At 43.5% G+C, this 18,856-nt stretch overlaps 1 protein-coding gene across 1 annotated transcript in view; it reads left to right on the top strand.

Moving 5' to 3' along the window:
• Positions 1 to 18,856, top strand: part of LOC144828457 (1-phosphatidylinositol 4,5-bisphosphate phosphodiesterase gamma-1-like) — a 617,664-nt gene that overhangs the window by 221,959 nt on the left and 376,849 nt on the right. Inside the window, exons 3-4 of the mRNA XM_078686634.1 lie at positions 7,973 to 8,122; positions 18,542 to 18,635. Coding sequence (XP_078542760.1) covers positions 7,973 to 8,122; positions 18,542 to 18,635 — 244 coding nt within the window. The remainder of the gene's footprint in view (positions 1 to 7,972; positions 8,123 to 18,541; positions 18,636 to 18,856) is intronic.

The following is an 18,856-nucleotide window of genomic DNA, read 5'->3' on the forward strand; positions in this document are numbered from 1 at the left end:
GGATATCGCGAAGCATTGACCGCATCATCCCGCCAGCATAGACCCATGCACGCACGTACACGACAACCATTTTAGGCACCAAGGCCTCTCTGCCCGTTTGTTAAATCCCCAGCACCCCCCCCCTCGCGCGCGTTGAACACCCCCGCTCTCTCATGCATAGGCCATAAAACTCTCTCTCTCCCTCTGCGCGACCCTGCTCTAAAAGTGACACCCCTGCCTGACCGACACCCCTGCCTTCCTCCCAGGAACACCCTTCCCCTCTTCTGACGACTCCCCCGGCTGCACCTGGCCTCTCGACCCGGTCCCAAGTCATAAAACAACGCCTCATGGATATACCCCCCCTGGCCCCGCATAGCAAAACGTGATACACCAACCGAAGTGCCCGATCTAACCGCCTGCCCAACCTTAGATCTGACCACCCCCTCTTACCCCCGTGTCCTGTTGGAATGTCCGGCTGCAAGATTACAATCACTTGTTACATTTGGGAGGGGAAACGACATCCGAGCAACCGGTATGGGAATAGGCCTGAAGCTGGGATTCCAAACATGCCTTTTCGTACTTCAAAGTATCTTTATTGCAATAAGGAATGTTTGTGCATCATAAACCTGTGTATAAAAGACGGAGCCTTAGAGAAACTTGTTAGAGCACCTCTTGAAGACATTATGCGCGTGTCCGAAATGACAGGCTCTCCTCATGAGAAATAAAACTCTGTTCTTGCATTCCCCCTTCCAGCGCCCGTCTCTTTATTTGGTAACTGTTCAAATGGGAACTAAGAGGCGTCTCGTGCCAGCAGCCTGGGCATCGGTTGTAATTTGGGCTGTTTTTCCTCACAGACAGTATCTCCACAACTAAATCCGTTCATCTTGGGTCTCATTACGAATTGACCGGCATGATACCCTCTGGAGGATGCGGGAGAGATACCAGGCAACTGCAAGAAGCCTGGTGTTTCCGGACCTGGTAATCCCTGGTATGAGAAACGCAGGACCCATTGTTACCATGGACATGTCCTCACCTGTTGAATCCGCGTATGACTCTGGACAGAGGCTAAAGTCAGAGGTGCAGGACGGCACACACTCTGAACAATGGACAGTGATGCAAGAAATGGTACCTGTTGTATGAGAAGGCACTAGAGCAACACTTTATATGGTAGCACTATCTCTAGAGGGCAGGGAAGAAGATCATTGCTCATACTAGCAAAGACTATGTTTCACTGAGTACCGTTTCGTTGGATAACAATAAACATCTGCTATCTGTCAATAGCGCCAAGAGACCTCCTTGGGTGGACAGCGTTGCACTCTACAAATACGTTATGCTGTCTTAACCTCCGGCAAGTACTCGTATAATATGATCCTAATGGTCAACGTATGGTTAATGTGGTTATTTATGGAAGAGTCCTACTGATAGAAATTGCTCATGTACCACCTATTTCCTAACAATAATCAGGAAAATAGTCATTTTGTAAAAAAGACTTCCACCCACACAGATGTGTGGCATGCTTGAACACTGAGTCCTACGCCTAGGAGAGCTGTTGTTGCCAGAAGGGCTCATCTCCACTTGTGGAGGGAGCACTTTGATGATAGTCATGAGAATTTGGAAGGGATCTTGTTTTTGAAGATTAAAATAGCTTTCAGCTGTGATCCAGAATACTTTTAATCAAAGGGTATGCTCCAAAATAAGAGTATTTGAGAACACAAAAAGGACAGAACGAATCCCACTGAAGAGTCTTAAAGAAAATGAACAGATTATTATAAACCCAGCAGGTATTGGCATCACCATCATCTTGCAGGATGTTCAAGACTATAGGAAATCATGCCTACGCCTGTTGAGTGATGAGAGAAATTATGTTAAACTGGTGGAGAATCCGACAGGTATACTTACATGAATGATCTCAAATATTATTGAAGAAGCAGAGAGTCATCGTAAGTTTAACCCCTTGAGTGCTGTCGTCGGCCAATGGTCGTTGCGAGCACTGCCTTGCCAGTGCTGCGCACGTCCGTTGGCCGACGCGGCTGCACTCGTTTCTTCGAACGTTCAGCACTGGCGCAGAACGTTCAAAGCAACAAACGGGTTAAAAAAAACAAAGCAGAATTTTTGATAGCCCAGAATTTGGTCATTCCGGCCTTCCACACACTACCTAAAGTACTTAAAAACCAGCAGCAGGTACCAGGAAGACCGACTGCTTCTGGCATAAATTCAGTACTGGAACCCCTGTCACAGACCACTTACTGAGACCCCGAGTAGAACAGATTCCCTCTGATGTAAGGTGATACGAAGGACCTTTTGAGATTGCTGAGCGGTATACAGTTTGACCCTGAAAAAAAGCTTCTTATAGGCTTACATATGGAAAACGTGTATACAAGCCCTCCCCAGGAAGAAAAGCTGAGGGTTATGGAGGGCCTACTCGACTCCACTCCCCCCAGTCACACAACCGCAAGAAATTTCATATTTGACTGCATGCATTTGGCACTAAGAAAGACCTTGTTTGAATTCAAAGGCACCATGTACCAGCAGGTATATGGGACACACATGGGCAGTACCTTTGCCCTGACCTTTGTCTGCCCATACGTATATGATTTTGTAACTTCCAGGTTGATGACAAACAACAACCTATTCAGACAGAACAATGAGAAATGGAAAAGGTATATTGATGATATTATGGTCAGCGGGTGTTGTGATGCTGAAACTGAAGAATGGGTCATTGTCTGAGACAGCACACAAAATCAATATCTAAAGTTCACTCATTCAATAAGCATCAATACTTTTAACATTTTTGGACGTGGGAATCTTTCACGAGACCAGCCCCTAATGCACAGACAGACAACATAAAATAACAGATTTGAACAGCCTTCTATCTTTTGATAGCTTTCATCTAGACCACTACGTGAAAACCTACTATTCGGGCAGTTCCTGAGGCCTCGCCATAACCGCAACCATTTACATGACTTGAACACAGTGTGATATCCTGAGCGACAAGCTCAAACAACACTGTTATCCTTAAGGGAACATGAAGAAATTAAAAAAAAAAAAAGTCGAAAAATATCATCAATGGGAACTGGAGAATCGTAAGCACCAGCAACTAATCCTTTGATAAACCTTTTTCTGCAAACAAAAGGGGTGTAACCTAAGTGAAGCCCTACTAATACCAGAACGAAAACAATAACTGTGAAGGGACAGCAACTAACTCTTTGGGGTCTCCTGGAGGTGTCAGGACCTCACCCCTGCAGGACCTGCAGCATAATGCACCTCACAAAGCCCACAAAAAGATTGGATCTGGGCTTGGAAAAGAGTGGATCTAGTTTGGGCACACTTGTTGCAATTCTATGAATGTGATATATTTGATCATGTGCCCGTGTGATATAAAATGCGTATGAATGACATGTATGAAAGTAAAATTACAAATTGGAGAACATCTTAGCAATCTGCGATGCAGATGGGCGACAACTAAGATAGCGACCCACTACATCAACAGTATCATGGGGGGGTATGCATGCCCTATGCATAATGTCATCGCGCAGGCAAGACATGCCCCTTACACGTAATGTGCATGTATGCTCCAGAGCCGGCATCCACACTCTTTCTATTGAAAAATGAAAGCTCTTCCCTCGTATAGCAACATGCAGGACTTTGGGGGAGCCAATTAGGTGGTCTGCCGGGCGCACACTTTGGAGTAAAAAGTAGAATGTGTGTCCGATTCTGTCTGTTGATGTAAACTTTGCACAAGTAAGATGACCGGAACAAACATAATGTTCCCCCTTTCTTTACAGTCTGTGACATAGGCGAACCTGCCCGTAATATCCTATGGGCCTATACCGTCCCATTTCAAAAGTAGGTCATACCAAGGGGAGTGGTATCTCTAAGGTATGCTGAGAAGGCCGGGTTCCACTACCATAATTTAACAAGGAACCCTTTTATTACCTGCTGAGAAGTGTAAAGGGGAGAAACAACTCATTTTAGTCAATCCAACAGTCAGTAGTAACTATGGCTCAAAAGATCACAAACTCCGAACTCCAGTTTATGAGTTTATTACAAATCCAAAAACAACTGAATACACAAGCACCTCAAGACGAAGTTGTAAAAATACATGGGAACTTATACAAAACCATATCTATGAATGAGCCTAATCCAATGAATCATAAAGAGAATAAAAAATTCCAAAAATAAGACGCAAGCAAGAACTACTCCAATATTCAAGTCAGACTTCATCTGTGGCTGAAAAGTAAAAAGCATTACGCGATTTCTACTCTATCTCTAAGGTGACATCCCTACTTAGCATTTCCCAGGCAAAGTCAGTTAAAGGTGTCAGCTCGTGAAGACTTCCTAAGAAGTACATTCACTTGCATGGATCAGGTAGCAAAAGCTACAGAGCTCGTTCTAAGATGCTCTCTTCAGATTGATCTTCTAACTCCTTCCCCTAACTCATCCTATCTCCCTCTACCTCTCTGACACTCTCTGTCTCTCTTCCCTAGGGGCACTTTCCCTAATACAGAATGCAAAGATGTAAAACACACCCACAGATCACCTCATCTCAACAGACACCTCTCCTAGGTAGTTTTCCACCGTCCTCCACACTCCTTCCAGTGTTCAGTCAGATGACCTTGATTCCCAAGCCTCCTCAGTGAGAAAGAACATTGGCTCCCAATTATCGACATTCCATTTACAAAGTAACTCTTTCCCTCCATGCCTAACTCCTAAAACAAAAGGCATTAGTTCTAACTAACAAAGGCAGCTTCTTCCACCTGCAACTGAAAACGTAAGAACAGAACAACGTTGCAGGCACATGAAATAGGCTGACCATCTCTAAATGCGAGAGCTTACCAGGGAAATTACATTTTCAGGCCTACACAATTCGGCCAACATAAGAAAAAATGAATAGCCTTTCATATACACAACGTGAACATTTCATTTAGGCCTTTACCCATCATCTTTTACACACATGTTGATGAGGCTTTGCTTTGCAAACATCTATAATTATTACACTTAAACGCAACTTATCATTTCCACTTGCAATCTTCATCATGGTGCGCATTTAAGTCAATATGCATTACAGTACACATGGCTTTTCGTTAGGCAACTGCAGTATACTAAAGGTTACAGTTTTTAAATATAAATACCATTTCATTTCTTTTTCATGGCACAAAATCCTTTTCTATTCATTCACTTACACATTTTTAATATTACAACACATTTCTAATGATCAAAGTTAATACAACACACGAATATATGCGGGTGCGGACTATCGATGATTATGATGCACCCTTACAATTTTTAGAGCTCCATCTCTCTCCATCAATACCCAACTCCGATCTTTAAATAATCCATAAAACATTGGCACGACAGTTGTGGCAACAGCACTGCTCTCATCCACTCAAATGAATCCCTGTTAACACTATTAAAAGTAATCGTATTTGGAGCATGGGGTTAACCCCAAGTGAATGCGTCACAGTATGAACACATGTGGCCGAACTCTAGGAATGCTACACATTTAGTACTGTCCCATAACATGGTACCTCTTTCCACAGAACTCGGGTAACTGGTAATATCCAGACCTGTGGGTGACAAACAAAGCCAGGAAATTACGATGAAGTGATCAGTGCAATTGTATGATTGGCGTGAGCAAGTGGCTCACACCCACAGTACTAATACAACCTAAAAAGAAGAGCAATCATGATAGTACCTAAGAGGACCTTTATGGTCCTGATGAAAGCCGGGTGACTTCTTGAGCTACAATTAACTGGCTGAAACATGTTGAGCCAATAGAGTCTCCTCAAACCTCCTACCCTGTTTTTAAACTGCCAAGGGTGCCCTACAAGTAAAAGCATTTCGGGTACAGATGAAGGTTTTTTCAATCTTCAAAAACCAGATCCCTTCCAATTCCTTGGTATTACCTTCAAAGTGCCCCTTTCATAAATCAGGTTGAGCCAGTTCGGCAACAATAGCTCTGCCGGACGTACAACTTAATGATGAAGCATGACGCGTGTGTGTGTGATAATCCTTCAAAAAAATAAAGACTATTTTACTGATTATTGGTAGGTAATTGGTTGTACATGACCAATTCCTATCAGTAGGACACATTAGGCTGTTGGGAAAATTTCTCTCACCCCCACGTGATTAGGAGAACGTACAGTTTAGCCCAGCGTTACTTTTTGTGCTCCAGACATTTTGGAACAATGGATAAGCTACCAGATACATTGCATCTTGCACTGTCATCCTTTTCATTTTCGTTTCGGATGCAACATAAATTTCATGAATTTGCACTATACACCTTCTTGTTGGAACTATTTCCACTCATTAAGTCATCATTTATTTGTATATTTGAAAGGGTTTTTATGATTCACTATGGCAGGCACGAAAGGCCCTATAGGACTGAAAGTTCCAAATAAAACATTCACAGGCTCAGAACCAAGACTGGTTGTAGTGACCAAGTTATTTTCAGTGGGGGAATATGTGTGTCAGTCAGTCAGTCAAAAATACTTTATTCGGTTCATAACAAAAACCATAAAAGTATACTAAACATTTTATGTCAAGACCAAAATTAGCAAAACATTTAAAAATACAATTGAAAAAGTGCAAACTAGCAATATATACAGTACAGGTTATCATTTGTGTTAATTTATACATTTACAATAACGACACTGCATGATCCTGCAGTTTTCTTGACTATGATACTTCTGTTTTTACTGGTTTATCTCCTCTGCTCTCTGAACATTGTAAAGCATACCCTTCCTTTCCGGGTACTACTTTATCCTGTATTTTTCTCGAGTATAATATTATTGTTATTATTGCTCTGCTCTCTGTATACTTGTAAAGCGCTCTAATACCCGCCCTATAAAAAATTATCAGAATAAATACATAAATAATACACAGAGTTTACAGTATACAATGCACAGAGATTGCTATACCTAAAGTTCAACCTTTCTGTCAAAGACAGAAAAATTGAGTTTGATTTTACTGGGATTTTAGAATGGAAACTTCTGACTCATTTTACATATTGCTTTTATGTTAGAAATATGCAATCCGTGTACAATAAACATTCAATTATCCAACCATCTTTTTCCCAGAATGAATACATCATTGTATTTCATACTTTAACTCCCTGTCAGCTCTCCAGCTTAGCCCACATATTCTCCAGCTGGGCCCACTCCAACCACAGCAGATTATAAGCATCAGTGTTTTTGTTATGAGGAACACATGCCTACACAATGTTTCACCTGTAATCACACTAGAGATGTCAACTCCAATTCCAAATTATTACATTTCGGAGGGGTGCCATTTTCTACACAAAGTTTATGTTATGCAAGAAGTTTATAAAGCGCCTGGTTACTCGAATTGGAGTGTTCCTGCACTAAGTGGTGTATTTGTCAAGCTTCCACACGATTGTGTGCTCACTGTAACTAAAAGCTTTTTCATATAAAAATTAATTGCAATACATTTCAGTAGTGTAAATTAGCTCTCAAAACGGTATGGGCGCAGGTTAAGCTGGGGTGTCCAACGCTGGTCAACAAAGGTTGGAGACATGTCAAATTTTCGTGTTACCCACATAAATCTAAATGGGAATCATTGACTTAATGTCTGAATTAAAAAAAAAATCTTTGATGAATCTGGGTTTTGTGTGCTAAAGATGGGATCTTCCTCCAAAAATATTGTTGCAAAAATACCGACAACCAAAGTATCATAAAGATAATTATAAATGAGTATTGATTTATTATTCTTAGTTCTATATTTACATACTTTGAAGTTATATATCATCAAGGTACACGAATGTTAAGTGTATAATAAACCAATTCTTACCTATAAATACTTTTCTTCACAATAGTTTAGTAGTCGATATTTAGGTCTCAATATTTTTAGAGGATGATATTGTGGTACTATTCCCACTAGGCACACTTGGAGCCCTACTATTATCAGATTGTGGTACATGTAATTACATGAGCACATTGCTAGGGCTTTGACCCATGTCATTTTCCCCCCTCAGTTGACATTCGAGAGATCAAGGAGGTCCGTGCAGGGAAGAACTCGCGTGATTTTGAGCGCTATCCAGAAGATGCCCGGAAGCTTGACGGCTCTATGTGCTTCATTGTTCTCTACGGAGTGGACTTTCGCCTCAAGACGCTCAGCGTTGCAGGTCAGTGTCATAGAGAAGGCTGGTATGTACGGAGGGAAGGGCTTTTATCATCATAAGTGTCCTCTATGTTACTTCTTCAGCAAGAAAGGTTGACTCTTTAAAATAAGCATTTGCAATGCAATAGTTCTCGTATTACTGATAGATTGAGGTATTGGCATTGTAAATAATAATGCAATGCCAATTGCTCTTACTTTCAGTAATGCAAGACCTAGTGCATTGCAAATGCTTGCGTAGTGAGCCAGGAACCAACAATATTTGTCTCCGTGCATACTACAAGCTACTCCTAGAGGTCCCTAGTGAGCAAGGCACCAGCACTGCATGGCTAGGTGCAGTACGGTAAGCTGCTGCTAGAGGTCTCTAATGAGCAAGGCACCAGCACTGCATGCCTAGGTGCAGTACTGCAAGCTGCTCCCAGAGGTCCCTAGTGAGCAAGGCACCAGCACTGCATGGCTAGGTGCAGTACGGTAAGCTGTTGCTAGAGGTCCCTAATGAGCGAAGCACCAGCACTGTATAGCTAGGTGCAGTACGGTAAGCTGCTGCTAGAGGTCCCTAGTAAGCAAGGCACCAGCACTGCACGGCTAGGTGCAGTACGGTAAGCTGGTGCTAGAGGTCCCTAATGAGCAAGGCACCAGCACTGCATGCCTAGGTGCAGTACTGCAAGCTGCTGCTATAGTTTCCTAGTAAGCAAGGCACCAGCACTGCATGGCTAGGTGCTAAAGTCGAAAGATCTGTCCATAGCACTACAGATAACCCCCAGAACCATGTCCCAGTAGTAGGTGATCACCGGGTAAGTCCACGCCAACGTCAACGTCCTCCAAGGCACAGACAGGGTATGCAGAGGATACTCTGGGGAACATAGCATGTATGCGCTGTGGGGTAAAATATGCACTATGCAAAAAATAGAACTGAATTGATTGAAAGCTAGCATTGCACAACACTTTAGGGGTGTCAGTCAACGTCTTCCTCCAGGTCACTTGGTCAAAAGAGGGCCCTGAGTCTGCCACCCATCGCTGTTGTACTGTAGTCAAGTCTGCCTGAGCTCTCTTTAAAAGGGCCCTATAAAGAAGAGTAACTGCCCTTGTCTTCTCCGTTATGAGGAATAAATACCAAATGCATTCGAGTTCCAGAGGTTTCGCGGACCCCGAGCCCCACCACGCACGCACCCTGCCAGCCAATGCCCAATATGAAATCCTTACTCTAGTTGACCTTCAACAAACGGTCCCACATACCCTGGAGGAGATGACAGAGCTCTGGGATCCTTAAGGGGCCACGTCAATATTCTCTCTGTTTAAAGCCTATTAACATGCTCTGTTTATCCTTTTGTTTTTCATTTTAATTTTTTTTATAGAATGGTGTTTTCATTAGCATGTACTTTAAGACTGAGTTTGGTTAATTTGAGTTTTTGTTGTTTTTAAAAAATAAAAAAGCAGTAAACATAGAACATGTTGCCTGTGATAGGCATGTTTTATTTGTTTACATTTCTTTTTCAAAATTAAAAATATACATTTCCCACATGACTAGAGCTATTCTAATGCTTATGGAGTCAGAGAGAATACCCGTGATCAAGTAATGTAACCACATGTAGTATCTTCTCCTTCCTGTGTATGTCAGATAGATATTTTATTATATTTAGGGTTTCATTTACAGGCTGGTGGGTGGCCTGTGGAGTCCGTGGTGGACATCACATATACTGCTTAGAGGAGCATCACTCACCTTATCCAGAGAAAGTGCCTGGCAGATATCTCTCTACTGAGAGCCTAGCCACCAATGTGATGGATGCACTTTTGCATGTCTAAATGTCAAGCGGGCCAACATGTTGACGTAGCCCACTATGCATTCTTTTGTCTGTCTCAGTCATAAACCCCTAAAGATATTAGTTATTGAAGCGGAAAACAATAAATGTCCCTAATAGAGACATAGAGAATTTTATCCCTGCTCAATAGAGACATTTTCCTGCCTTGGACCACCATACTTCACCTGGTGGACCTGGCAGGGAAAACCAGTGTTAGGCTGTCAGGGCAAGGATCTTCCAGAGCGGAGCCAGCTTCGGCTCCGCGGCCTGAAACACCATGGCTGGCCTATCTCTAATGAGGCATGGAAGCTCATGAGATGCCAAGACAAAGCAAACATATCGATACACTTGCATCTACCTCTCCATGTCCGCTTTGAATCTCATGTTTTTGCATTCAATCAACACAGCAACATATATGAAACAAATTTGCAGCCTTACGTCTAACCTGCCCGCTTTAATTAAAGGGAACAAAACATGTAACAGTGAAGTAAAACTCAGCTAGATAAGCAGTATCTTTGCAGACGTGAAAAACAGACATTGCTCCTTTATGGACCCAACAAATTCCATATCTCATAGCGTTTCTTCGGTTTGGACTTTTCCCGGACGCTGACTCTGACATGGGGGACTATCACCTTATCAAGGGGGTTTTGTACATTTTCCATGCTTGTTGACGTAACTTATCCTGCATGCCGTGGATGATCGTTACCAGGCATTGCATTGACACAGTTGTTTTGCTTTTACTTCAAAAACAACCTTTTTCATATATTAAAGAAGTACGCATCGCTATCTGAACAGCATCATGGCTATACAGTTATATTCTTTTAAATACAGGTTAGTAGCCCTGAGGAAGTCTTGCATAAAGTCGAAACACGTGTTGGAAGTGCTTGGATTTAACTACATATTGTTAAGGCTGCGTTTGGACTCAACCACATACTGTTAACAGCTTTATTTCCTTCAACGCATTGGATGTTGTCAAGATTGTATCTGTACCGTCATTTGTATCATTTTTTTGTCTAATAGAAAAGTGTTTTGAACAGACATTTTGACTGCAGAAAGTTACGATTTCGTAATTCAGATGTTTTGTGCACCAGACTTTTATTGGATGTTTTATGTGTCAATGTCCATGATTGCACCTCTTTGCAGCAGGAGTGCTGTCTGTTGTAGCACATGAAAAGTTCAATTAGTGATCACAATTTGTGGGGGGTGTCAGTGTTGTTTGCAGTGTCCCACGGCTGCCTGCTACTTTTTGTAATAGGTCTATATCCCACTATGCCTTGCACTGGCAGTGCTGCAACCGTTTTTTCCATTTATTGGCTTTCCTGATTAGTCTCCTGCATTTTTCCAACCCAAATGAGGATTAGAAGGGAAGAGGGAAGTGTGTTTATCCTTTATGCGGCACTAGGATTGCTAATAAGTAACTTCTGTTGGATCCTGTAGGATTGTATGATTAATAGTCATAAAACAGAGAATAGATTAGAAAGCAAATCCCTACCTCACTATGTCAACATCGTGAGACGGTAAAACACATGAAGAACTGACAGAAGACGATCATTAGCCAAATGGTTTTCTACTGTGAGAGATTCTTTCCTATCATTTTAACCTAGAAGATAGTGCTTTGCAAAGGTATGAATAGACTTCCACTTAGCAGTCCTGCCAATGTCACTCAGAGGCACACTTCTTAACTATGCACCTTATCCTCTAGATGAATGAGTGTTGGCTAAACCTTATAATTTCTTCTGAAGTAACTGATAACATAATACTATACAGGATACGATCAGAGATCATTCTGAGGTGCAAAAGAATATTCAGATTGGACCATAATATAGCCTTAGAGCCCTCCACAGTCGGCTCCACCGGCCATTAAAGACCCGCTACAGTGTTAAAGGCCCGAGCTGAATGCGAGGACTTTAACATGGAAGGGGGCCTTTAATGGCCTGTATAGCCCGCTACGCAGGACTCTATGGCTATTTACAAGATACTACCCCTAGAGGGCAGAATGTTCTAATTTCTAAAACAGAGGCTTCACGGAGCCCGAGGGGGTTGAAATTCCCTGGGGCTCAGTGAGGCCTTTTTTTCATAGCAACAGCTGTGAACAAACATTGGAATGTTGATGCTCTGAGGTAACCTCAACCACTAGAAGCCCGGAGCACCCCTCTGTCTTTCAGCATTCAATGTTTTAATTGACAATTACTTTTCTAGACCTTCTTGAGTCTTTTGCGTGGTCTAAATAATACACCAGGCCTCACCTCATAATTAGGGTATGAGGGGACCCTACTGGTGGAGTAATGTGGCTACTTAAGAAAACTTTTAACGAGATAGTCGCATTTCCATGAAACAAAGAGAACAATGGGGGTTTTGTTATCATTTGTTAATAACTTACATTGCGGGCAGTATAGAACAGTGCAGGACTTTATAAACAACCATGCAAAACTCTTAAAGTGCTTATTCAATCCAATAACACATCGAAGATGGGACGTGAAATAAATCGGTCATTTCACATGCATGAACTTCTGTTTTTTTTATTTTAGTTCCTCAATTATTTGTATTGCCATCATCATCATCATCATCATCGTATAATAGTAACAATAATAATAAGGAAACTATTGAACATAAAATAACCAATGGAAAAGCTCCTTAATATAGTGAAAGACAATGGGGACTAGTTTTTGTAAAAACATGAATTCCTTGATACTTCTCAACGAGAGGCCTGCTCCTAATACTTATAACTAAATGTAAAAAATAAGTATTGTCTTTTACAACAGAGTATATGTGAAGGCTCTGATAGGGCCATATCTCAGAGGAGAGTAGCAGTGTCATTGGGCTGCCTGTTCACAATTCTGTGATGTGCTTTATCTGATAACTCTGTGAGAATAACATCTTCTGGAAAGAGGAGATCTCTCTTTGATACGAATGGCTTATATTGGTCCACATATGTAGGTACCCTGTCCTTCAGGAGCAATGTCTTGCTAATTTACCCAAGGCCAGCCCCAGAGGGGTCGAAACCTACGCAGAACTTCCTATGTCATGCTCAATGTACAACTTTTCAACTCAACAACAAGCTTCACCATCAATCAACGTTTTTTTTCCTGGGTAGAGCTCAAACTATGCTGTGGTCATGACTATCCTAGCTGAGAAAGCATGTGAACTGCAGTAGCCTCACAGCTCTTGTCCCATCTGATGATCTGTTGGCGACTTTGATATCGTTGACACCAGCTGCTTCTCTCCTGTCGTCACTCGACTGATATCTGCGAAGAAAGCATGGATATGGGCACTACTAACCAAAAGGTTCCTATCAATGGCTATCCGTCTTTTAAATTCTCATTAAAATTAAAGTCTCTAACCTGTTATGTCTTGTAGGGCTTTGCCTACTTTGTTTTTTTGTTTAAATCTTTTTATTAGGGTTTTACATTTCAGGTTCCCATAGGGGATATCCAGTCAATCATAGGTCAGTTGTTACACACAAAATGGATACATAACGTCTGCATACATAATTCACTGTCAACAGTTGGGTTCCGTTCCGTCATATGGGATTATACGACGTCATCATCCACAAGAAAGGGGAGAGGGTCAACTCTATATACAACTCCGCCACGCCGAAACCCCTAAGCTACATATACACACAAGAAGTGGTGGAGTGAATCAAAAAAACACAACAAATAATACCACAAAACAGAGAAAAATTCATCCGTTTTGAAAAACTGCCCTCACTCACACACCGAAGTGTGTGACATGCTTCTTCATCGGGTCGGCTTACAAAATGCCCTGGTGTAGCCACACTCAGGACGGAGCATAAGGGAAGGGGAAAAAAACAAACCACAAGACACAATACAAGAACAAACACAACATAAATAGTGATTGATCAATGAGTGTCACCCTGTGACTAGGATTAGTGATTCGACAAAGTGCAGATAATGGAAAAGTGCTCTAAAACTGGTTTGAGGATACCCTTCGAGCCTTTATTAGTGGGTTCCGCAACCTGGATTAAAAGAAAAAGGATGGGTAGTGTTTGATGAAGAAGATTTAAGTTCTCAAAACACCCCTCTTGGTGCTGCTTGTGTCGCCAACATGTTTCGACCGACTTACTGCGCCTTGAAAGGACACCCCGGTCTTCTTCAGGTCGTGTGTCGTTTCCTAGTCCTGGTTATGGCCCAACCGCAATTCGGTTCAAGTGCCAAAGTAAACTGATCTCAAAAGCGATTTCAAATCTATCATCACGTGTGGAGACTCCCAACAGCGCGGAAAAACAAATACGAGTCTATTATAATTATAAGCTCGACAGGAAGCCCGGCAGGGAGGTCTCCCAAGAACACAACTGTTCCCGTAGGACGACCTCACCACACTGCCTGCTCCCGTGGTGCCGCGCAGACAAATGTGCTGGCAAGTAAGCTTATTGTATGCAGTTGTGTCCCACTGTAGCTTGTCTCTTCGGCTATGTAATGTTAAAGACTGGTGTAAGTATCTCCCCCGTTTTGGCATATATGACCCCTTACTACGCAGTCAATGGTTAATGTGTAATAGGTTAGTCGGTATCTAAACCGCCGACTGTAACAGAACTAAAAACTGTGGGAGATAACTGCCTCCAAGAACATGAGGAAGGGGGAATCAGGAAGGGGGGGCCAGGGCGAAAGGCGATGTTGGGCAGAGGGTGTGTGGGCCGTTGGTCCGAGGGGTGAGGGTTGCGAGGGGACTAGGGGAATATGGTGCATGCTGTTGTGGGAGTATAGGCTATTACCAGTGGGGTTGGTCGCCCGCCTCGTCACTCTCATCTGCTGGGGAGCTCACTCTCCTGGTGTCTGATTTGGCGGATCAAGGTGTGGAGAGGGGTTGCGGGGTTGAGACGGGGATGACCCCGGTGTCTCATCCAGTGTTGTCTCTTGTTTAAATTGAATGAGCAGTTGTGCCCATTCTAGGGAAATTGCCTTTTTGCGTGTACCCTTCATTTCTTCCTCCCGCAGAGCATCTTCTTCTGCCGCCCCCCATTTGCTTACCGCACCTATCCAGGCTGCTTCCGGGGGGCCAGAGGGGGCTCTCCAGTGCATAACTACAACTCTCTTCGCCAGGAGGAGAGCGAGGGATGAGAATCGCCACTATAGTTTTTCCGATTTTTTCTTTTTGTAGGTTCCCAGGGTACAAACCTCCCATGTGTCTATGTGTGGCAGGTTAACCAGTGTGAGGAGTGTTTGGTGTATCTTGCTCCAATATTGCTGTAGGGATGGGCACTCCCAGGACATGTGTTGGAAGTCCGCTTCCACTAACTGACATTGGGGACATTTAAATTGTGTGTTTGGATAGTATCGGTGGAGTTTGTCAGGTGTGAGATATGCACGATGCAGTATATTAAACTGTATGTTTTTAAACCGTGCATTCCTGGACACCTTTTTAGTGTACTCAAGAGCGCGTGCCCACTCCGTGTCATGGAATACCCTGCCCACATCTTCTTCCCATGATTGTCTCAAATTGTCTAGGGGGACGTTAGCCAGTTCCCTGATGGCTTTGTAGTGCCACGTTACTAGGTGTCTACCTGTTCCCATACGGAGTGAAGCACCAGGTGTGTTGGGGGTTCTCCGTCTCGTTAGTTCCATATCTGACGAGCGCTATCTAAGAGTTGCCTATGCGTTAGAAATTGCCCTTGTGGAAGGCCGTACTCGTCGACGATTTGCTCGTAGGTATTCAATTGCCCTTCATGGAACAACACCTCTACTTCCATTACATTGTGATCGGTCCATACCTGCAGGGCTCCGGTGGTGTAATATTTATCCGCCCGAGGGAACCCCACCAAGGGTAGCAGTGGGGAGTAGCGTGGTCGCGCTTTCGACAGTCTATGGATTCGCATCATACATTTACGGGCTATGGAGACCTGCATCGGGTGTGTGTGGGCCGGTTTGGTGCCCGGCAAGAGCATTCTCCTGATGACGGGAAGAGGTAGCTTGCCTGTCTCCGTGGTCGTTTCCCCTGCATATCGGTCCGCTGTCCAGTGAGTGAGCCACTGAAGCTGTGCAGCGAGGAAATACGATTCAAAGGACGGGCCCCTAGACCTCCACCGGTGGTGGGCAAATATAATGTGCGCGAGGCTACTCGGCGTCGGCCATTCCCCCATATCAGCTCAGTGAGCAGGGTGTCTAGTTCCCGAAAGAAGGACTGGGGTGGGATCAAAGGAAGATTGGCAAAGTGATAAAGCAGTCTGGGCACCATTATCATTTTTACTATGGCCACCCGGCCTATGGGTGCCAAGGGTAGGGTCTTTCAGAAACCCAGCGCCGAGTGCAGGCCCGCCTACACTTTATGGTGGTTACCTTCATATAGATCTGTTGTGGATGCATGAACTATTGTTAGGACAATATAGGAATAAATATTGACAAAGAAAGTGGTAAATTACCCACCCCTTCTGTTGTGAAAAGGATAGGTGTTTGGGTATCACACGATGGTCTTGTCCTCTATTGAAATGTCTCATTAAACTGTCTTCCTAAGGGGAGACTGAAATATTTATTGGCAGGTCATGCAGGCACAGGTTGCAGAGGGTCAGGGGATAGGCTATGATGTCACTTCCTCTTCCTGCAGAAAGGGACACATGAGGTTCGACATGAGAAGAGCTATTCCATGTTCCGTACACAGATCTCATAAGCGAGGGGCAGCGGTGAGAGAGGCAAACTGTAGGTAAGGAAACAGGAATTTCAAATAACATTGTAGGTGGAATGAGAAGAGGATGTGAGCAGGAGAGAAAGCGGAAGATAAAGTGGCCAAGCAGGTGAAGAGAGGCTGGGGGGGGTCTGTGAAAGATGAAAAACAAAGAGAAAGAGCTATGGCTGTTCAGGAAACCTATTAGTGTTCAGTTCAGTGTGAAATGGACAAACAGTACAATGAGAAGATGAACATCTGGGAAGGTAAAAACTACAGGGGCCATGGCTTGGTGAGATTATAGACTGATGGAAATGGCTATTTAAGAGAAAGAGAGAATTTGGCGCAAGCAGGGAGTAGAAGCAAGAAATTAGGTGGCCAGATGGTTGTTAGCACAGACTTGATATGTCGAATAGGGTGGTGCAAAAGTACACCGGAGCCCACCTGAGGCCCTGAGACCAGAGAAGTAGCATGGCAGACCAAGAATAACCAACCGCAAGACGGTCACTTTACCCAAATGCTGACTACCTCGGCTAAGTTGTAGTAGGGAGGCTCAGCAGAGAAGGAAGGCTTACTATCCATGTGGTTGAGGGATTACACTGGGTGGGTGGCTTCAAGGAATAAGGGGTTTCATCAATGTTTTTCAGGGTGTGGAGGCACTCAGTGTGGCGCAAGGCACTCAGCGGTCATTTATACGTTTGTGAGTGCCATGTACACCATATATGATCTCAGAAAAAATGGTACCAGCCATCGAGGTCTGCTGCTGAAATGATGTTAACTTAAGACAGCAGAACAGAAAAGCCATATAGTACTGATTAGTTGTATGACTCTCTGTTTCAGTCATACAACAGAGAATGGTGGACCAAGGAACATAAGTTAAAAACCTCTGAGGCATGGAAAGGTCTTTATCAGAGACCTCAACTCCCTCGGCATAACATTCCAACTCTGACCTGTTCCATCACACTCTTAATTTCTACCAAGCCCGAAAGGTGTAGGAGAGGTGAGTAAAGTACCTCTAGGAGAGACAACAAGGAGAATTGAGTGTCGCAGTCAGTTCTTATGGATCTTTTTTTTTTATCCTCAGACCATTCCCTTGCAATCTCACCAAGTACTTCATTCCTACCAAATGTCTCCTTCGGGTAATTGACTGATGTGGGTGAGAGAGGCCCGAGCACTGATGACCACTGGGTACCACCTCTAGCCCCTTCAACCTTCTCAAAACATTAGGGTTGATGGATGCTCCCAACCATTGCAAGACGATGGGTCTGGGGGTTAGTGACCCGGTTTTGCTCCACCTGAACCTCAGTCTGTTATTCTCCCCATACCTCCTCAACTGCCTTCCTGACCACTACCCCCACACTTCCCTCCGACAACGCATTTTCCCGCCTTCCTATCTATAGAGTGACAATATTACCACCCAGACCACAGGGCCCCAGCTACACTTATATCCACTGGCCATATATATTTTTTAACAATAATTTATATTTGTTTACTATTTTTAATAATTGTATTTAATTTAATATTATTTCCTAAGGGGTTTTCTTTTGAGTCTCTACTTCCTTTATTTTCTATAGGAGAGTGTTGCAGTACCAGTGGTTGACTATGTGTAGTGCTAGCCTTACTGCAGAAGTGTACGTTACTACAAAACTGCAGTTTGTGTATCTGAAAACTAGCAAACTTAATCAAAAGTGTAAAAATGCTCAAAAGTGCAGTTTGTGAATTATTAGGACCATTACATTTAACTGCAAAATTTGCAAATGGAAAAAGCCACTGTGAAGAGAAACTCTGTTTTCCATCCCTTCAAGGGCCAGGCTTGGCTCAGCCTCCCATGAGCATTGTAGCTCCTCAGCAGCAAATCATCTATGGGCAATATTGTGCGATTAGTGCTTGTTAAAACTGCAGCATGGCGGCACATTGTACATAAAAACAGGTTATCATGAAGGAAGATGCTATGTGTTTGGTGCATAAATGCTATGTATTGCCTCTAACATTGTGTCTTGTGTCCTTCTTAGCCTTCTGTGAGGATGATGTCACAACATGGATAACAGGATTGACCTGGCTAGCTGCAGACACACAAAGGGCCCCGAACCCCCTTCAGGTGGAGAGGTGAGGATCAAACTTTGTACTACTAGTGGCTAATAAGTAGTTTCAGTTCCTTTTTTCTGGAATAATATAGCTTAACTCCATCGCTGCTGCCGACGTCCAGCGGACGTGGCGCGCACCACCTCGGTAGTGCTGCGCACATCCGTTGGACGTCGCAGCCCCGCCCGCGCAATAGAACGTTCCGCACTAGCGCAGAACGTTCAGCGCTGGCAAAGGGTTAATAC

This window comes from Lissotriton helveticus, chromosome 4_1, assembly GCF_964261635.1.
Source record: "Lissotriton helveticus chromosome 4_1, aLisHel1.1, whole genome shotgun sequence".
Lineage (NCBI taxonomy): Eukaryota > Metazoa > Chordata > Amphibia > Caudata > Salamandridae > Lissotriton > Lissotriton helveticus.